This window comes from Teleopsis dalmanni, chromosome 2 (genome assembly GCF_002237135.1).
Source record: "Teleopsis dalmanni isolate 2A chromosome 2, ASM223713v2, whole genome shotgun sequence".
NCBI lineage: Eukaryota > Metazoa > Arthropoda > Insecta > Diptera > Diopsidae > Teleopsis > Teleopsis dalmanni.
In genome coordinates, this window is record NC_051847.1 from 223,988,247 (window position 1) to 224,007,542 (window position 19,296).

At 29.3% G+C, this 19,296-nt stretch overlaps 2 protein-coding genes across 2 annotated transcripts; one reads left to right on the forward strand and one right to left on the reverse strand.

Annotated features, from left to right (window-relative positions):
- The first annotated feature begins 12,280 nt into the window (after positions 1 to 12,280).
- Positions 12,281 to 18,253, forward strand: LOC119676838. The gene is made up of 4 exons (XM_038088097.1): positions 12,281 to 12,296; positions 16,279 to 16,314; positions 16,385 to 16,485; positions 17,798 to 18,253. The coding sequence occupies exons 1-4, from the start codon at positions 12,281 to 12,283 to the stop codon at positions 18,170 to 18,172; spliced, it is 528 nt and encodes a 175-aa protein (XP_037944025.1). The 3' UTR covers positions 18,173 to 18,253.
- Positions 18,254 to 18,689: 436 nt separating this feature from the next.
- LOC119681725 (ecdysteroid-regulated 16 kDa protein-like) lies at positions 18,690 to 19,290 on the reverse strand. Its single transcript, XM_038094991.1, has one exon. The coding sequence runs from the start codon at positions 19,259 to 19,261 to the stop codon at positions 18,962 to 18,964; it is 300 nt and encodes a 99-aa protein (XP_037950919.1). The 5' UTR covers positions 19,262 to 19,290; the 3' UTR covers positions 18,690 to 18,961.
- Positions 19,291 to 19,296: the final 6 nt, after the last annotated feature.

A 19,296-nucleotide genomic window follows, 5' to 3' on the forward strand; every position in this document is an offset into this window, starting at 1 on the left:
ATGTATCATCATTTCCCATTTTTCTAATCTAATATTAATTTCTGTAAATTTGACGCAAATATTTCGCGACGGATTGCGTCATTTCCATTGAACAAATAGATATCTTCAAAATGTATGCTTTTTTCGAGTCAATGTTGAACACAAAAAACCTGTGGAAATTTCGCAGAAATAGTTCAACACGATGGTAATGACGGACTTTGATAGCAAAATGTCGTATAGTTTTTTTCGTGATTTACAGCTCCGCTGAGATTAGTGTTAAGAATAGTAAAAATGGTAGCCATGGAACCACCGAATAGATAGAAAAAGGATTACGATTGTAATATGAAGAATCGTTATCAACAGGTAGTCACAGTAAGAACCTAAAAGCTTAACAACTCTGATACAAGCATACACTTGCAATGAGAACACACACCAACGCTGTATATGGCACATCGACGGCTTACAAATACATACAAAGGACAAATTTTGTTAAGCTTTCACCTGTTGCTGGAAAGTTGAAGTTTTTAATATCAAAATGTTTATTTAAAAAATTTTTTAATATTTATTTGCGAGTAAAAATGATATTTATGTATATATTTTTAATTTAGCTAATGTTACTTTTTAGTGCAATTTTAATACTACAACAATTTTGCCAAACAAATCTTCTTCTTATCTGTGGCTTTTAAGGATATACAAGTGCATCGTAATCAAAATGTTATATCCGTCATTATTTTGATAGTAGTACACCTACTTTCTTTGTCTCTTATAAGACGGACTGCAAGTAGTGTAAACTTTAAGGTGACCAGCAGACAAAATTTTGAAGCAAGAAAAAATTTTATGTATAAATATTTATTATTTTATTTTAAATAAAGGGGATATATCAAACAGACACAGTGCTGTGGTTTCGCTAAAACAATCTCTTAGGAATGAATTGCGAAACTATTTAAGTCAACAATTTGATGAAAAGCTAACAAATGAAGTTCTATTCCAAAAATTAATACCCAGATAGAAGAGCTGAATAGGCATAATATTTATCAATGTTAATTCAACCAAATCAGAGAGTTGAAGACTATACGTTTCTTACCTCTGTTATATAGTGGAGTTGTTGTGTTAAAAAGTTTGATCTTATTGACATAGAGGGCGAGGCAATTTGTACCTCATGCATAAGTACATGCATAGTGTAGGTTTAGTGAGTCAATCTGAAGCGTATATGTGTGGAAGTGGGTTTTGAAATCAGGTGAAACATCTCCTACCGAGGAAGTCAAATTGAGTCAAATTTAAGGATAATGATTCAATCTAAAGGGCGAATGTATGAAAGGTGTTCATGACATGAAATGAAATATCTTCTACTAATAGTCAGAGTAAATTACCTTGGAAGAGCTTAATTGACTAGTTTGTTAATATAAAAGCATTTTAGAAATTTTGACATTCTTAATTGTTGTGATTAAGGAGACTTGTACTCAATTGATTGAATCAAAATATACTTTAGTTAATCAATATGTGTTAGTATGTCAATGTGAGTTACTTTGAAAGACTCTTTATGCCTAGTTTGAGAATGCATTTTGACAATGTTGAAAAGATTTTATTTTCTTATCAGTAAATCACCTGACGACTATTCTTACAAATAATATTCCATAACCTAAAAAGGTGTTGAAACTTTTATCCATACACATGGTCACTTTATACAATAATATACCAAGGAAATAAATACGAACTGTAAATGAAGTTCGTGGTAATTACATAAAGTTCAACCGGAAATTGACACTGTGTTATTCACACACGAAAGTGTACGTACGTGTGCAAGGGATACTACGAAAGTTGAATTGTACTTGGTTAATTTATCACAATATCTTTTAGATAAAATGGTATGCAGTTTTTGAATACACGTTTTTTTGTAAGTAAGCCTAATAAATTCTTATACACTATATATGAAATCAAATATTATGTTCGTTTATTTTTAATATTAAGGGTCTAATAGTTGTTTTCTCTGTGTAACGAATTCGTAACAGACAAAATCTGGTAAAGTTTGGTGTTTCTTAAAATTACACATATAATTTATAATTTATAAATATTTATAAAATTATATTTATTATTATAATAAGATTATGTATTAGAAAGTAATAGGATAATAAACTTATAAACCGTAAAGACCTAATACTTTGTTAGTTAAAATCTGTCAACATGAGATACTTAAATTTTCAAATTATATTTAAATGTCACTCATGTGGAGTGATTTAATAATCAACACATATAAGTTGCTTTACTTAACTGAATTCATATAGTTTGAGAAATAAACTATTTCACTATACTCTTATAGTTAGTTAGTGCTCAAAAAGTTTGAAATTTATAAAAGTTAAAGTGCCAGTTACTGCACCAATAATATAAGAATTAAAAAAAATTCGAAAGTGTCAATTAATATAACTAAAAACACGATAAAAATAAACAATGTTACAAAAAACTTTGTTAGAAACGTCTGTATTAATATTTATGTTATATGATGTTATATGATGTCTTTATATACTAGAATATAGATATAGATATTTTACTCATCGTGGCCATTAGTGCTATTTTTTAACTTTCTTTAACAATTTCAAATTGTTCCTACTTTTATATATTTATATAGTATTATGACAATGCTACATAGGTTATGTAGTTACCCCCGTAAATCTGCATTGTGCAGTGCGTATGAGTTTTATAAATTTCAATGTAATTGTGTGGGTAAAAGTGTGATAACGTGCACAGCTGCGTTCTGTAAATGTTTCTGTAGGTTGTTTCTATTAAATTTGCTTGATAAAAAATCAAAATGAATTCCATAAAGCAGAGCAAAGCACATAAACGTACACACACACACACACACAGTGTCAGCATCACATCGTATCACATTTGTGTGCATAGAACGAAAAAGCTTTCTTAACACCGATACAAGCGTGTATGAACATATATCATTCACTGTTGAAATATTTAATGTGCGAGCTGCTTTACACTATATGTTGACAGGTTTGTATCTTTGCATATGTATGTGCACTCACACATACGTATAATTATGTGCAGTTGGTTGTGTGGTTGTGTGCTTTAGTTAAGAGACAACGTGTGATAACAACGCCAACGAATCTTTTGCAAGACTTTCCTTTGCGTAAATGTGTCTTGCATGTTGGTTAGGTTTGGCTTGTTGCGTTTATGTTGTTGTTATTGTTCTCGTCTTTTTTTTTGTTGGTTGTTGATTGCTGGTAGCCAGTTGCATCCTGTATTACCACTAGGTTCCAGTTCCGTTTGAATTTGTTGACTGCTGCTCCTGCGCTTGTTTGGTCTTATTTGTTCGGTTATTCGCTCACGCTTATTAAGCTAACTTTTTTCTCTGTCCGTCGTTAAATTCTTACAGCAGAAAAAAAGTTGTGTTGAAATTTTGTATCTTTTAGCCTGTAACGGTAAATTCTTATCTGTTCAACTGCCGCTTGATGTTGTACTATAAAAACCGCCAGTAGAACGCACTTTCATAGCCAGTTTTAAACGTGCGTTCAACTGCAACGAAACAGAAAGGAGAAACCAAGCAATTTTCCAAAGATTTGTGTTGAAATATAATAATATTTTATAAAATAATTTTAAAACCTTTTTTTGTGATTTTTTACTGACCGACGTACACAAAAAATGTTTAACTAAACTAAACTATTATTAAAAAAATAAATATAAAAAAATTATTTCCTTATATTTAAATAGTTTAAAAATTTTTAATTTTGCAAAATGTGGTACAAAAAGTTTTATTCGTTATTTATAATATTTGTGGTGATTTTAACCATTGTTAAAGGTAAATATAATCCAGTTTTTGTTAAAATTATTTAGTAATTATTTTTAATTTTAAAAGACAATTAAAAATAAATTCAAATTTTTAATATTAATTATGTTAAATAGAATTACTGTTGTAGGTTTTAAGAAAAATTATTTACTAAAATTAAATTTTCCAATTCCTCATTAGAATTTTTAATAATAATACATAATTTTTAATATGATAATATTAATACTATAATAATAACAAGAGCCATGATAATGCAAATAAAAGAAGTTAAAAAAAATTATATTTATTTATCATAAAAAAGTCTAAAAATAAAAACATTAAAAATAAAAGTAATGTGCATAAAATAAAAAAATAAATAAAATAATATATTTGGAATGATTATTAAATTAATAAATTTCTATAAATCTCAAATAAATAATAAATGTAAGCATATGCGCGGAAATTCGAAATGAAATTATTTAAAATAATTAAAAAATGCTATATTTTTCAAGAATTAAATTAAATTTTGATTAAATAAAAGTTGTGAAGAAGATATTCATTGTTATAATTAAAATGAAAATAAATATTATATAAATATAATAAAAATACACATAAAATAATAAATATAATAAATAATAATATTTTAGAAATAAAATAAAAATAATAAAATATGACAAAGAACACAAATTTGAAATTAATATTTAATAAAATTTAAAAATAAAAATCTTTGAAATTTAAATTATAAATATAAAAATACGACTCAAATTTACCAAAAAATTATTTTATAACTACTTAAATAGTGTAATTATTACAATGTTTGGATTAAATCTTTTTTAATTGAGTATTAAATTTTTATTAAATTTATATAAATTATAGTCTCTTTGAATACTTAAATTGTTTAAGTGAAATTATATTAGACATATTTTAATTGATTGATTAAATCATTAATTTACCTGAAGTACTATGGTACATTAAGGAATTTCAAACATCTACGTCCCAATAGCTTCGATATAAGTATCTCATTAAAATAGGTTTTTTTTACTATATGTCTCGCATTGTATTAAAGATATAGATGCTTTTGTGCCATCCTCAAATGTTTGTAATTATATTACTATAATTATTCAAAAAATGGCTAGTATATATATGGTAGAAGGTCTTATATAAAGTTTGCACTATGTTATTTAGTATTTATTGGCTTAAATATGGTTTTTATAAACCCTTTAATTATAGATTTATGAGTGATGAGTTGTCAGAGAGTTGTCGTACAAAAAATAAACTCATTGATTTCGTTGATTTATTTGGGTCTATTTAATGTCAATATTATTTAGTTTTTACTCCTAATACTTGTGGGAGGATATGATGCTTTGTATATTTTGAATATTGTGTGCAAGGGCCACTTTAAAGTATGTTATATAGGATTTTTGATTTATTTTCCAACAAAAAATTTTTCGGAAAAATTTATTTACTTACCATTTAGACATTCCTGTTAGAAATTATGAATATTTTGACTACTTTCTAATAGATCTAAAATTTAACCAAAAATAGAGACGTCATCTATAATTTATATTATTATGCTTTTTATAGTATTGTTAAATAAAAATTGATTAAAACTTTTTCTAAATCTAAAGAGATTCTTAGATTATTAAATATTATATTCAACAAAATCACTTTGTTTTTACAACAATTAAGTCATATGTCTAAAATGGATCTCTCCACCTTCATTTGTTCAATTGTGGCACTACACATTCAAATCAAAGTTCAATTGATATGTGGTTCAGTTCTAGCGAGCTGAGAACCATAATATTGGCTAGATTAAACCTCTCTTCTCAAATCAAATCATTTAGTCTAACCCCAAATTTAATGTTTGTTGGGTTCTTCGAAATTTGTGAAGATATTACAATATTGTTTTGATTAATACGAAACAAAAAATTTTGAATATTTTATGCAAAAGAACTAACGATATTTTGTTATAAATTTTTAGTAATCCTTAAAGAATTAGAGACTTTTGTGATAAAAATATGGCATATGATTGTTAGAGTTTCACAAATGTAATCAATCAAAACAATATCTTCATGTATCAGTTAATTTCTGAAAAAATACTAATATAAATTTCTTTAATTGTAACGATTTATAATAATATTCTTGAAAGGATCGTACTGTATAAATTCTACATAATGTTAATTTAACGATTTAAATATTCATCTCTCCTAAGCATGATTAGTTAGTATACTGTTATAGTTATAATCAATGTTGTTGCATTGTCTTTGCAAAAGTTCAAATTTCAATGGATGTAGTAAGCTGTTATTCGTCGTCCTTAATAATGACTTCAGTCGCCACTGGAACGGCTTGTATATTAGTTTTTGATATCGTCATTCAATGTATTGTTTTAGCAAAATCAAAAAGGCATCAGGAATCAATATGCATAGCAGAGATATAGTTAACAATATGAAGAAGTCAGTACAGTACAACATAGTTATCAATCAAATATTTATCAGCACTTATTGTTTACAATTAATTTTTAATCATTAAACTACCGACACTGGTAAATAGCGAGCTCTCCAGCCGCAACACTGACAAAATTAGTATTGGTTCTAATATTTCCATAGTAGCTCATGTCAGTTAGCAGAGGACTTTATAACATGCATTTCGTTGGCATAAGTAATCCACATATTAAATTATCCACTGTTAACTGCAAAATAGACCATTCGTTCTATTTATTTACAGTTGTCTGTGCTAATATCTTTTCACTAGTCCTAGCATGTTAGTTTAGCACTTGCTCAATTTGGGTTGTCGACTTTAAGTTGTGGCTGGTTGGTGCAGTGTGCGTATATATTATATTTGTCAGTACTTGCGGTGTTTTTCGTTAGCATTTGCTAAACGAAAAACTATCTAAACTTCAAATTAAAGGCTGCCAGTCTTCATTATATTATATATAAAATTTATCTGAAAGAGGCGAGTTACTGACCTTTGTTATCCTTGTTAAACTACTTGATTTTCCAAATGATGTTGAGGAGATCCGATAAGTTTGCCTTCGTTATCTCTTCCAAACCAGTGAAAAAGCGATCCCCAAGACATTGATGTCGCCTTGTCTACAGTTCTGGACAGAGACAGAACTGATAGATTCTACCTCCTCTTTTCTTGGCAACTCCTGCTAAATCCATTCGTTGGAAGTCGCCACTGTTGAAGCATAGGCGCAATCGCACAGTGCCCCGTTTATACTCCAGTAATACACGAACTAAAGGTTTCCTGAAGCCTAAAAGGCTTTTCGCTTTATTTTTGTCCAAACTTGGCGATTAGCCCATAACAGATATAGCTGTATTGATAAACGTGTAATACAATACAATAACAAAATGCTACTCGTTACAGAGATCGTGCATACTTCTACTATTTTTTTTATAGCAACCTTGGTTTCATACTCATAATTGGGCATATATTCCATTCATAAAAATACAATATAAAAGCCGTAACAATAAAAATAGTGACCACAGTATCAGTAATGAAAGAAGAAAATATTCTCTGCAAGAGAAACTCTGGTCATACTAAAATTGATGAATCTAAAAGCATAATAGGTTCCATAGAAAAAATATAGAAGAATTTGAAACAGTTTTTGCAGTGTTTGTTAACTCAATGTATGAATAACGTTCACTTACCGTAATATTGTAATAGAAGGATCTTACTAGAGAAAACGGCTCTAAGTGAAATAACATAAAGCACTGCGACCATAATATATCTTTTGTAAATCAACTAAACTAAACCGTTGAAAAGGCATTTAGCTTTTCAAATGAAGGTCTAGTTTTTCCTCATTTAATATAAGGAATGAGTTCTGAAATATTAATAAATATAAAATAAATATTATATTAGCGATAGCTCAAAAAGCATGTGTATGTTATATAAAGATTCTTTTGAAACTTCAATACTTACTTTAGTACCAAGTTAGACAATAAGCCTACTAGTGTTTTTCAAAAAAGCTGAATCTACTCAGTACTTCGGAACCGGTTCTGGTAGGTCACTGCGTATTAGGAACACATGCGATGAGACTTGTATTACCCCGTAACAACTTTTGCAGTAGATGTGGCTGCGTTTCTGAAAAGAAGAAGAGATAAATATTTCATCTTATGTGTCAGTGTCCATCTTTGGTCAGTAGAAGCTTTAATATCTTTATGTGTCTTTATATCTATAATTTCAATGCGTCATCAATGTTGTCTGTGCATCAACTACTTTGGTTTCCATACGTATTTTAGTGGTTTTCTTGGTGTGGCATAGAAGCAATGTTTTTATCCATGTCACCACAAAGGGCTAATATTTGTGCTCAAGTGGTCTTTGGTGTGTAAGGCCGCCACTATAATATAACCCAACCTAATGTATTTTAACAGTATTAATATAGCAACTTAATTTTAATGTCTGCTTCTGATATCATACTAAACATATCCATAATTGGACTGCTCATTTCTAAGAGCGCAATTGAAAGCGCAAATTGTGACAAGGCGTAATCTCTAATCTAAAAATATAACGTTCATAATCTGAAAAATTAATCGCTATTTCTGAATGTAGTATCTTAAAATTTTTATTGCAACGAATGGGCATTAGACGTGTTCCAATGATTGACATGTATAAACAACAAAATTAGTTACGTAACTACGTAATAGTCTTCCTTTGATCCCAAACGGTAAATACTATAGTTTTATTGTTTATGTGGGAATATATACACCTACAAACGCGCAAATAGTGCGATACTCCAAAAGAGTTCCGACGTATCTACTACAATGTCGAATGCCCGGTTTTGCTTCCGACAAGCGAAACAATTGAGTTACAGTCATGCTTGTTGTGCTGCAATTGGCAGTGAAAAGTGGAAAGTGGAAAATGTGTGGAGAGGAGGGGGATTAAACGAATATACTTCAACACCTTGCAAAGTTCTCATACAATTCGTTGTTTTCCAGCAGGAATTAATTTACGACAGCAATTAAAAATGTTTTCCCCGCTTTTTGCTTGAATTTTGTTTTCATTTTTTCTTCTCTACTAGACTTCTTCACTGGTTCCACTTTTAATCATTGAAAATGCCAACTAATAACGAATATTTAATAAAAAACGAATGCAACACTGGGGCACAAAGCGAGCGCTTAATTTTCTTTGGTGATTTCAGTCCACACAAGTTTCGGCCTTTGCTTCATTCTCGTTTTTCGTATTTACCCAGTTTATCTCCGATTTGGGAATTACGCATGCCGCACAGTAAAATTTTGATCCTGGTTATAAAGCGCATGAGATAAACGTTGGAGTTGTGAAATAAGTTTATGGAATACATTGTAGAGATTAGATAAAATGACCTTTTGGTTTGTTGAGGTGTTGGGGAAATATTCTGTTATTCTGTAGATAGTTTTGTTAGCCGTACGGCAATTAGTAGCTAAATTATATAAAACACAAGCAATAAAGGAAAAATGAAATACATATATTATATATAACAAAAACAATATTTATAATTTTCACTTCTCTAATTTAATTAATCTTGTTCGTACCTCTATACCTTTATATGTCTATAGCTATAAGATTGGAATGTTTAAGAAGACCTGAAGTATTGAAAGAATTGCAATACAATTACATCAATTCAGATTAATCTATTTAATTATTTTATTATTGATCTATTTCCAATGTTGTTTTAACATAAAATATAATTATAAAATATAATTACAAACAAAAATATTTCTACAGAAATTTTATGTGAAATTATTCTATAATTTTTTAATTTGCGTTTTTGGTGCTGTTAATTGGCGCTTTAATAACGATTTTTAATAACGATGTGACGATTTACTGGCTCAACGATATGTCGGCCTTTGTTTGCAAGTTAACGCGTTCTTTTAAGAAAAAATTCAGTACAGCCATTGAAATATGCCTATAAAGACAGCAGTCTTGTAGTAGCTTTGTTGACGGGTCACAGTCGATTAAGGAGCCATGCTAAAATTTTGAATGTTCTTTTCGATCATTCCTGTCTCAGTTGTAGAGAGGATTATGAAAATGACTGAAAACTACTTTGTTACTGCCCAGTGTATACGCTACGCCAATTTACTATTTTAGGGGTATCTTTGCTAACTTCAGGACGTCTCTCTAAAAAGCAGCTTTACTAAAGCTGCTTTACTAAAGGTTCAATGTGGGTTTTAAACCAGTTTCTTATGAGTTTGTTATGCGATAACATAATGCGCCAATAGGCTTAAGTGGGTCCTTAGGATTACCGGTATAACCTAATCCGGCACTTTTTATTTTTCACATCATTGGTATTTTTCACAGCTTGTTGCTGACAGTTACGGATTTTAAATTTAAGAATTGACTTCAAAAATTTATTAAATTTAGAAACTCTTTGGTTTGAAAATAGTATGTTGTTATGTAAGACTTTAGCACTTTATTTACATTGAAGAAAATGTTGTCCAGAAAAAAGTATTAATACTTCTTAGAATTTCTCTACTGGTGTGATTAACGATAAGATTTTATTAGGGTAATTCAGCCTCTTTTGTACTTATTTTACTGCATTTGATTATCAAAGTACATATTTATATAAAAAATAAATCAACAACTGAGTATTTATATCCATATTTACAGTAACAGAACATCAGTTGTTATTATCCAACTCGTACAATTTAGAGCTCTATTAATTTAATGATTTACTTAAGAGTCATTAAATTATTTTTTTTTTAATTGCTTGATAGTTCAATGAATACTAAGTACAGTAGAATCCCATATAAAGTGTGGGTACTTTTTGCGCAGTATAGGAAAACCAAAATCAGAAGTATTACAGCACTTATTTTAAAGTTTTTATATTTGCTGCCTTCTGTTCCTAATATCTGAGACGTGGGTTCCTTTATTGTTATATATTAGTATCAATTTCTGAATAAGAGTTTTTGTAACAAAGAACCTCGAAGTGTTCTTTGAAAAAAAATATGGATACGTTGTTATGAAGACGATTATAAATGGTGATCTAATTTTTTGAAATGCATTTATTTCTAAAGAGATATTGGTTTGATACTTTGAACTCTAATTTCAATTCAAAGTTCAGAGTTTTGAAAGTCTATGTTTCAATTCGTTGTTTCGCTCAATTACGTTAAATTTTCGGAGGTTTTGAATTTTGAAAACTGGGTCGATTCAGATTTGATGCCCAGCACTGGCATATATTTGAAAAGATTTAAAAATATATAAGGGACTTCATTTCATAATTTGCATATAAGACAATTTAAGCTTGGATATATGAATATATTTGCGTAAAATATATAATTAATTATGTTGAGGTCAGTTGAGTCAGTGCACTTGAGCACTTTTATTCTCTACTAACTGTGAGGTTTCTTTATAACTCCTCTCTACGCCTTGACTCGATTATTGTTTATCACTTCATCAGACTAAGCAATAACTAACCTTAAACCTGCATACCAACCCGAGGAGCCTGTAACCATTCTGAGATTTGATAACGCGATGTTGGTAAGCCTATCAGCTTTCGTGAATACTTTCACGACTCTGTGGTTTGAGTATTTTTTAATCGGATTAATCTTGAAGTCTATGAGGATGTTATTTGTCATAATGTACCATGGCACCTTAAAAGGTCTTCAGAGAGCCTGGCGTTGTGCAATTTCTAGCTAGCGAATAATAGTGTTTAAAGCCTTGCTGAACGCTACACACCCATATAGAAGTAACGGTCGAATTATTTGGTTATATATCAGCTTCCTGTTCTTAGCATTGAGACGTTCATTTTTGAATAGCGGTTGGAGATGATGTAAATTTTTTGGCACAGCTAATTCTTTTCTGTTGAAAATGTTTAAGCCGTATGAATTGTTTGTCCACCGTGATGCCTACATAATTAGAGCTACCCTCCCAATTTATTATCATATCTTCCACTCTCATTTTCGTGGGATTCTGTCTCCTCTTACGTATAATGAACAGAGTCTTAGTTTTTACGTTATGGAATTTTATGTATATATTTTAAAAATTTAAAAATTGTAATTTATTAAATGAATAATGTGCGCAATCATTACTAGAGATAAGATATTCTTAACAACGTGGATGAAAAATTGTTATATACTTTTTACATGTTCCTGCTATATATTATTCACTTATTTTGAGTTCTGATTGTAATTTAGAGAGTTAATGACTATTTAATGTTATAGTCAAGCTATTAGTCAATTTCACGATCAAAGATCGAGTAGACAACGTCGCAGTCGCAGCAGCCCCTAAGACAGTTCACATAAGTCGCTGAAAGTGTTGTAGTTTCACTTTTAAGAAAATCATACAAAATACTAATAACTTTAATAGCGTTAAATAGAATAGTATCTATATATACATATATATAACTGTAATCTTAACTGAGATTTAAAAAATTTTACTTCAGTTTGGAACAAAAAAGTCTAAAGTCGAAAGCAGAAACTTTTATTGCGTTTTTTGTAATTTATTAAATGCACATTCCATACAGTCAGCTTTGTAAATTTTATAACAAACATGACTAATTATTATGTACTTACTATTCTTTTTAATTAAGTATCTAATTGCAATAAAATATTCAGAATGACAACAAACAAAGGTAATAAATTAGCATTTTGAGTGCCTCATAAAAGTGTCCAATAAAAATTCCACTTGATTGGGAAAATGCAGTAAAAACATTATAGGATATATTAAAGATAAAACGAGCTATTCAATGAAGCAGGAATGTATGTGTGCATTTCTAAAGGTAAGTTGTCCTTTACTACGAGGATATGTTAACTATTGTTTACTCTTTCTTTCAAAGTGTCTATTATCTCATTATTGGCTCTTATTAAGTTCTGATTGCGGCATTTGGAGTTAATGATTATTTAATGGCACTGTTAAGTTGTTAGCCAATTCAGCATAGGATTATGTGATTGGACTTATAACCGTCATTATTCACACAAACTAGCCCACATTTAATACGTCACGATAAGCGTTCAGAACACCATCTCTGACATTGATATGACGTATTAACTTGTTGCGCATTGCTGCCAGTAAGCAGCACTAATGATTATTATCCCTCCGAAGCTTTCCCTCCGAAGCTTTCCCTCCGAAGCATTCCTAAATTTATTTGAATCAGCCTGCAGCGATTTTGCCAAAAGTAGAAAATGAAATAAGAAATTATAATTTCTTTTGAACATTTAGAAATCAATCAAGTTTTTTTTATTTTTTTTTTTCAGTATTTAACTTATGTAAATACGCAATCTGAATTTGTGTACCCGTCATCCTTGCTGGAGTGCTGGAGTATACAGTATTTAATTTCATTCCCATGTCGAATGTGCAGCCACCTGATACGTGCGATGCATACGCTTCAGCGTCCCTTTAATAATCTCTCGGATTGCTTACTATTTTTAAGCCACATGTGTTATTCTTTTATTTAAACTAACAAAGGATACTTTCATCTTTTTTTTGTGATATATCTCTTTTTGTATGCATCATGAATACATACATACACACACATGTCCATGTAGCGCGATAATACTTTGAAGACACCTCAGTCATTGTTCCCGTACATTTTGTATGTAGCTATTTTTATCCTCAAAGTGATTATTCTGAGTACTGTAGTGTACCACGCATTGGTGAAGAGTGATTATTTATTTCATTGGGTGTTAGAAGTAGTTTTTCATTTTTCAAAAATACAAAAACTATTTTATATTATTTTTAAACATTTGTTATGGGTAAATAATGTTAAAAGATAATCTTCCAAATTATTTGTAGACTGAATTCTTTAAATGGGTTCTAATCTATATAGTTCGAAACTTTTTTGTGCTATGCTGAGATCAAAGTTTCATATATTAATTATCTGTTTATTAAGTTTATAGGTTTCTGCTAAGTAACATAACAACTTTGAAAAATATATCAACTTTTAAAAATAACACAGATGTTCTGCAGGTTCTGTGGAATATTAAGTGAAAATTTAGTCCATCTTATATGATCGGTGGACCTGTGATTGTCGAGAAATGTGATCAGTCGAAACATAATTTGTAAAATTGAAACTTAGTTAAATAGATCTCACAGATCATATTATCTATTAAGGGTAATAGTTATAATAACAATAATGCAACTAGTATTAACTATTGACCAAGCAACACTTAAATGTATAAGTGAGATAACCAGTTTAATAGTCATATATATTTAAAACAGAATGGAGTAAAATCAATTAAAAACTATTCTAATACTATTTAGAGTATGACTATTAGGGAGTATATATAAATGTGATATCACGAGTGGCAGGTCCATATAAAACTTCGTCTATCGTAACCAATTAGGTTAGCTCCTTAAAAGAAGTGTCATGGAGTCTATGAACAATAGTAAAGTCTAAGATATTTGAATTCAAATAGTACCAGTGGGAATTTTATAATGTGTAGTATTTCGGTTCATTGTCTTGTCTTGATAACAACGCAGATAAGTCATTAGATAAATCGCTAGTGATAACAGCTTTGTCATACTGAAGAAGGGTCTCCTTTTATAAGACAAATATTGAAATTATTAATATTCTTAACGAATGTTTGAAATCTCATGCTAATAGCTATGTTTATCCTTATCTCATCATAAATCAATGAAATAACTTCATATTAGCTAACTCCACAAAGCTACGACCTGTAGAACTGTATGCCTAAATTTGATAATCCAAAAAAGAATATACTGATTTTGATAAAACTTTAGCGTATCATGATATGACTGTTTTTTTTTCTTCATTGGCGGCACAATTAAATTATAGTCTTCGCTTTCCTGATAACACTTAAGGCTTCATGTTTTGCCCTGTTTTTAGAAGGAAAAACTCATCATCCCAATTCAAACACTCAATAATGATTTTCGGTGTAATTCCTTTCTGCCAAGGCCAGCACCTATTAAGTAATTTAAGGTAAAATGGCAAGCTACTGTATAAATTATTTTAATGGTACAAGACCTTTCTGACTATATTTCTTTACCTTTCTAATAATAACGTTTTGTAGAAATCGCATTTTCTACTGCATGCAAATTTTCATTTGCTTAATTATGAGTCATGCTTTAATCTTACTATATTTTTTATTACTATATAGAAATAATGTTGCATTAAGATTTAAAATTTAAATAAATGTTCTATTAGTTTTTTCACATATTGTTGTAATGTCGTTGTACAGTCTTTATTCTACTCGCAGCAGTCTCTTATTATTTTTTTACTAACACTTCACTATTTTTACATTGCACTTTTGGTCCATTAGGTTAACTATACAATTTTTCATATATTTTGCTTAAAGGTCACATTAGTGGCTTTCAAGCTGTAATGGACCATTTGTCATTTTTTTGCGCTCTACCCACGAATTTCTTTTGCGACATTTCAATTCAGAGAAAGTAAAACCTGTTGCGATTGTTTGTTTTATAGCGAAAAGGATAACACAAGTCTGTACTGTAGATACCTTTGTGTGAATAAAATAGTACGTTTACATACAGTATAAACAGGAAATGGTCATATTATATATACTATATGGATTACTTTAGCGACCATAGAATATGAATGGCTAAGGGGCTTTTAAGAATGAAAATTTCAAGTCTACATTTAAAGTATTTAACTAACTTGTGGATTAGAGTAGATATTTACTAAAGTGGTTTTTTCAAACAATAGTGAACTACAACAACAAAAATTCATTTTATATTATTTTAATTAATTGAATTTTTGGCTGACCATACTGTTTTGAGTATTGGCCAATACCCATCATCAGTGGTCCTAGAATTATTTCTTATATTGAATTAGTCGTAAATAATTTTTTGAGACTGCAAGTACCAAGGGTTGAACTCGTACCCTGACAAATTTAAAGCTCAGAGTCAGCGTACGTTAGCCAACTGACCCAAGGCCGTACTTGACTTATATGTTCAAACTTGGAGTTTTGTTAATTTGCTGTGAAACTTCATTAACAAATTCACTTGCTGTGTTTATATTAAAACGAAATCATAAACCAGCCGTAGAATAATTGGATTAATTAATTATATTTTTTATTTTTAATTTTAAAATTTCAATACTATTCTGTTTATAGAGGCATTATGTGTTGAATGATTTATATATTCTGCCTTATGTATAGAACCTTATGCATAGAGTAGATATTTGCTATATATTAACTACGAAGATATTCATATAATAAAAAAAAAACCAATTTGAATGAATTTCACCAAAAACAATAAATTTATATAAACTCTATATTTTAACATATTCCAACTTTTAGTCGTACTCCTACTCCACATACTCAAATTTAAAAAAATTTATAAAATTAAGTTTAAATACCTTTTAACCAGAACATCAACTTGTGGTAAAAACCATTTAAATAAGTTATGCACACAAGCATTGCCTCCTCTATGGTTGAAGGAAACGCGCTTAGTGTTGGCTCATGCAAGGCTTCGGAACGGCATTAAAAAAGTTTTTATCAAATTGTTATTTATGAGCTTGGATTTGTGGAGAGTTTACATATTGCATAAATGCAGTTGTGAGCTAAATTAATTTCGTTTATTTAAAAACAATTTAAAAATACTTTTCAAAAACTTTAAAAAATGTTTCGTTCTTTTAGGTTCCTGTTTGGAATATGGACACTCCTGTTGGGGTGGTAAGTCAGAACTTAATAGAACTGAACCTGCCTCAACGCCAAAATGCTTTAAAATTTATTTTTTTTTCAGCACATGGTAAGCGCTCTGGCAGTAAATCATTCAACACAGCGGTAAATATGGCTAACGGCGAATTTAACGGTGCGAAAACAAATGGTGAAGTTTTAGGCAAGGTGAGTATGAAAGGGTTTACGATATAATAAAAATTATTAACGGTTTTATTTGTTTTCCTTTCAACTGTTTTAAGTTTTTTCCCAGTGTATATATATAAAAATTATTTTCCTCCTTAGGTTGGAATTTATGATTTGATATATATACGAATACCGTGAGACCTTGCCATAACATTACTGTTTTAAATTTGCAAATTGATATAGTAACATAACTATTGAAATTGGATATATCAAAGTATTACTATACTGATTTTTATTCTTAATAAATTTAACATAATATTGTGTGGGTTTTTAATATAATATAATAAAATAAATTTAATTTTAATTTTAATTTAATCAGCAATTTATAAAAAACAGTAACAGGTCAAGAAGCAGGTTTTCGATTCAAGAATAGTTTTGACTTGACTCACATATTAAAAATTTCCTAAGTTTGCATTCCTAAGATTTGCAAACGTCCTTTATGCATTTTGTAAGCTTTTTTTAATATCAGCTATTATACGAACTTAAGTTGAAGTAATATATCAATATATTTCCTTTAATCATGGATTGCGTTACTAGCAGTTATTCTGAGTGAGCTACCTTACCAGATGCTAATTCGTAGATCCATGTTCTTATACTCCAAACTAATATTTATTATTAATGACTGCATAAGACTGCACGTGATAAACTTTAGGTAATCACCAGATTCTAGATCTATCAATTTAGCTTACTATATAGACTTTATTCAATTTCAATTAGTTGAACATGAATGAAGAAATACAAAGAATAGGTAAAATGTTTATCTAGTAGTCTAGATGGAAAGATGGAAAGATAATTTCAGGTAGCTCCATTGTTTATAATTCTTAAAATTTTTTCTGAAATACTAATTAAATAAATTCCGTTCTAGGTATATATAAATTGAACATATTGATAGAATAAAGCATGTGTATAATACATATAAAACATATTATAAGTTAGAATTAAGAATATCTAATGTCAAAAAATATCTTAGTTCAGTCCGTATATTATATAAGTCGTAGCTAACTGTTATACATCATATAAGAGAGTTTTGAAGCGTATATTTTTAAATAGCGATTCATTTCAGTAGTTCGATTTTCTGAACCATTTGTTCAGTTCGTAATACTCGTATATATGTAGTATATATGTGTAAGTTTTTGAACTCAAATATGTTGAATTTGTTCATTATTTTCTGCAATAAGTGTATATTTATACTATATAGAATATAAACTTATATTTATTATATACAAATATTAATACTAACGATGTTTATATTATATAAAAACAATAAAATTTTATATATTGTATTTATTTATAGGCGATTTATGACAATCTCGAAGAACTACCACCTTCAATTGAAAACTCACCATTGTCTAGTGATGAATTAGTACCCGAAAACTTAAACGATAAAGTCAAAATAAAAAATATATTACAGCAAAATTCAAACTTCCGTCAACAAAGTCGAAATTTTAATAAGAAAACGAAACAATTTAAAAACGATGCAGCGTCCGAACACGATGAGCAAAACCAAAACCCTGAGAGATGGCATAGGATGCCCTTCTATAACTTCAAATCATTCGGAAAATTACCTATAAATGCTGAGGGCAATAATTTTCTGCAACAGTTAGAAGCCGCGCAGCGTGTCAACACACAAATCGGTGCAGAGGACAACGCATATTATGATTTCAACTAAATTATTGATTTCAAATGCAAACTCACCATACTTCAACTCAAGCGTGTTGAGTTTGTTTATTATTTTCTGTAATAAATATGCTTATCCTATATATAAAATGAAATTATAATTATTATAATTATTATATACAAGTACTAATGTTAACGATATTTATAATATATAAAAAAAATATTAAAATTCTAAAAGTTTTTAATATGCCTCAATTACTATCAACTACTGAAACGAATAACATCGCATGCTGCTTAATAATAATAAAAAATTACTTAAACTTTAAATGTGTATATTATAAGTAATTATCTGTAATTAAAGTCTTTTTGAAATATTAATAGTTACTATATTTATTGTATGAGAATTATATATATAAATTTGTTTTGTTTTAATTATCATGCAAGTGCAGAAAATACAAGAGTATTATATTGATAAATATTGATGCAAGGGCTGGTTGCATCAATATGGCAACAAAAATGATATATATACATTAAAATATATATAATTTATTTGAAATAATAGATTGTTTTTCTTTTATTATTTGTTTTATTATACAAATTAAAAAAAATATTATAAAAAGTAATAACAAATTGAGTGTTTACGTCTACGGTGCCAGCACACATAGTTTTTAATATATGCATTTGTGTGCCATTTTTTGACTTCAGGTATACAAAATTTTGAAACCCCCACTATACTCTCTATTCATTTTAACTGCCTTTTATAGGCTTATCAAAACGCAGTTTAAACTGAAAAGAAAAAAATTGTTGATCTTGAACTTAATCTACTTAGAAATGAACAATTTTAAGCTCTTATTTTAACAGGTATCTCGAAACAAGCAGCGTCTCCATTTTTGTCATTAAGTCCCCAATGTACTGTCAGACTGACGGTCGGATATACGGGCAAAATTTTGAAACTATTTTTGTAGACATATGTTTCTCCGGCTTTCAGCGGACAACCTACTTTGTTTTCTCCTTCTGCATCATAAATGAATGGACAAGCACTTGTGCCATAATAACCCGGGAAAGGTAGTGGCACATCAAGCAGTATGCCTTGAGCATCGGTATTTACATCTTCAAAGTCGCGATTCGGTGTGAATTTCATTGAAATGCTGGCATTAGTATTCCGTTTGAGTATGC

Bases quoted from the DNA above. Each gene is read 5' to 3' on its own strand.
- LOC119681725 (XM_038094991.1), bottom strand. From the start codon at position 19,261: ATGAAATTCACACCGAATCGCGACTTTGAAGATGTAAATACCGATGCT.
- LOC119676838 (XM_038088097.1), top strand. The intron at 16,315-16,384 runs GTAAGTCAGAAC...TTTTTTTTTCAG, and splicing joins TGGACACTCCTGTTGGGGTG to CACATGGTAAGCGCTCTGGC. The intron at 16,486-17,797 runs GTGAGTATGAAA...ATTTATTTATAG, and splicing joins ATGGTGAAGTTTTAGGCAAG to GCGATTTATGACAATCTCGA.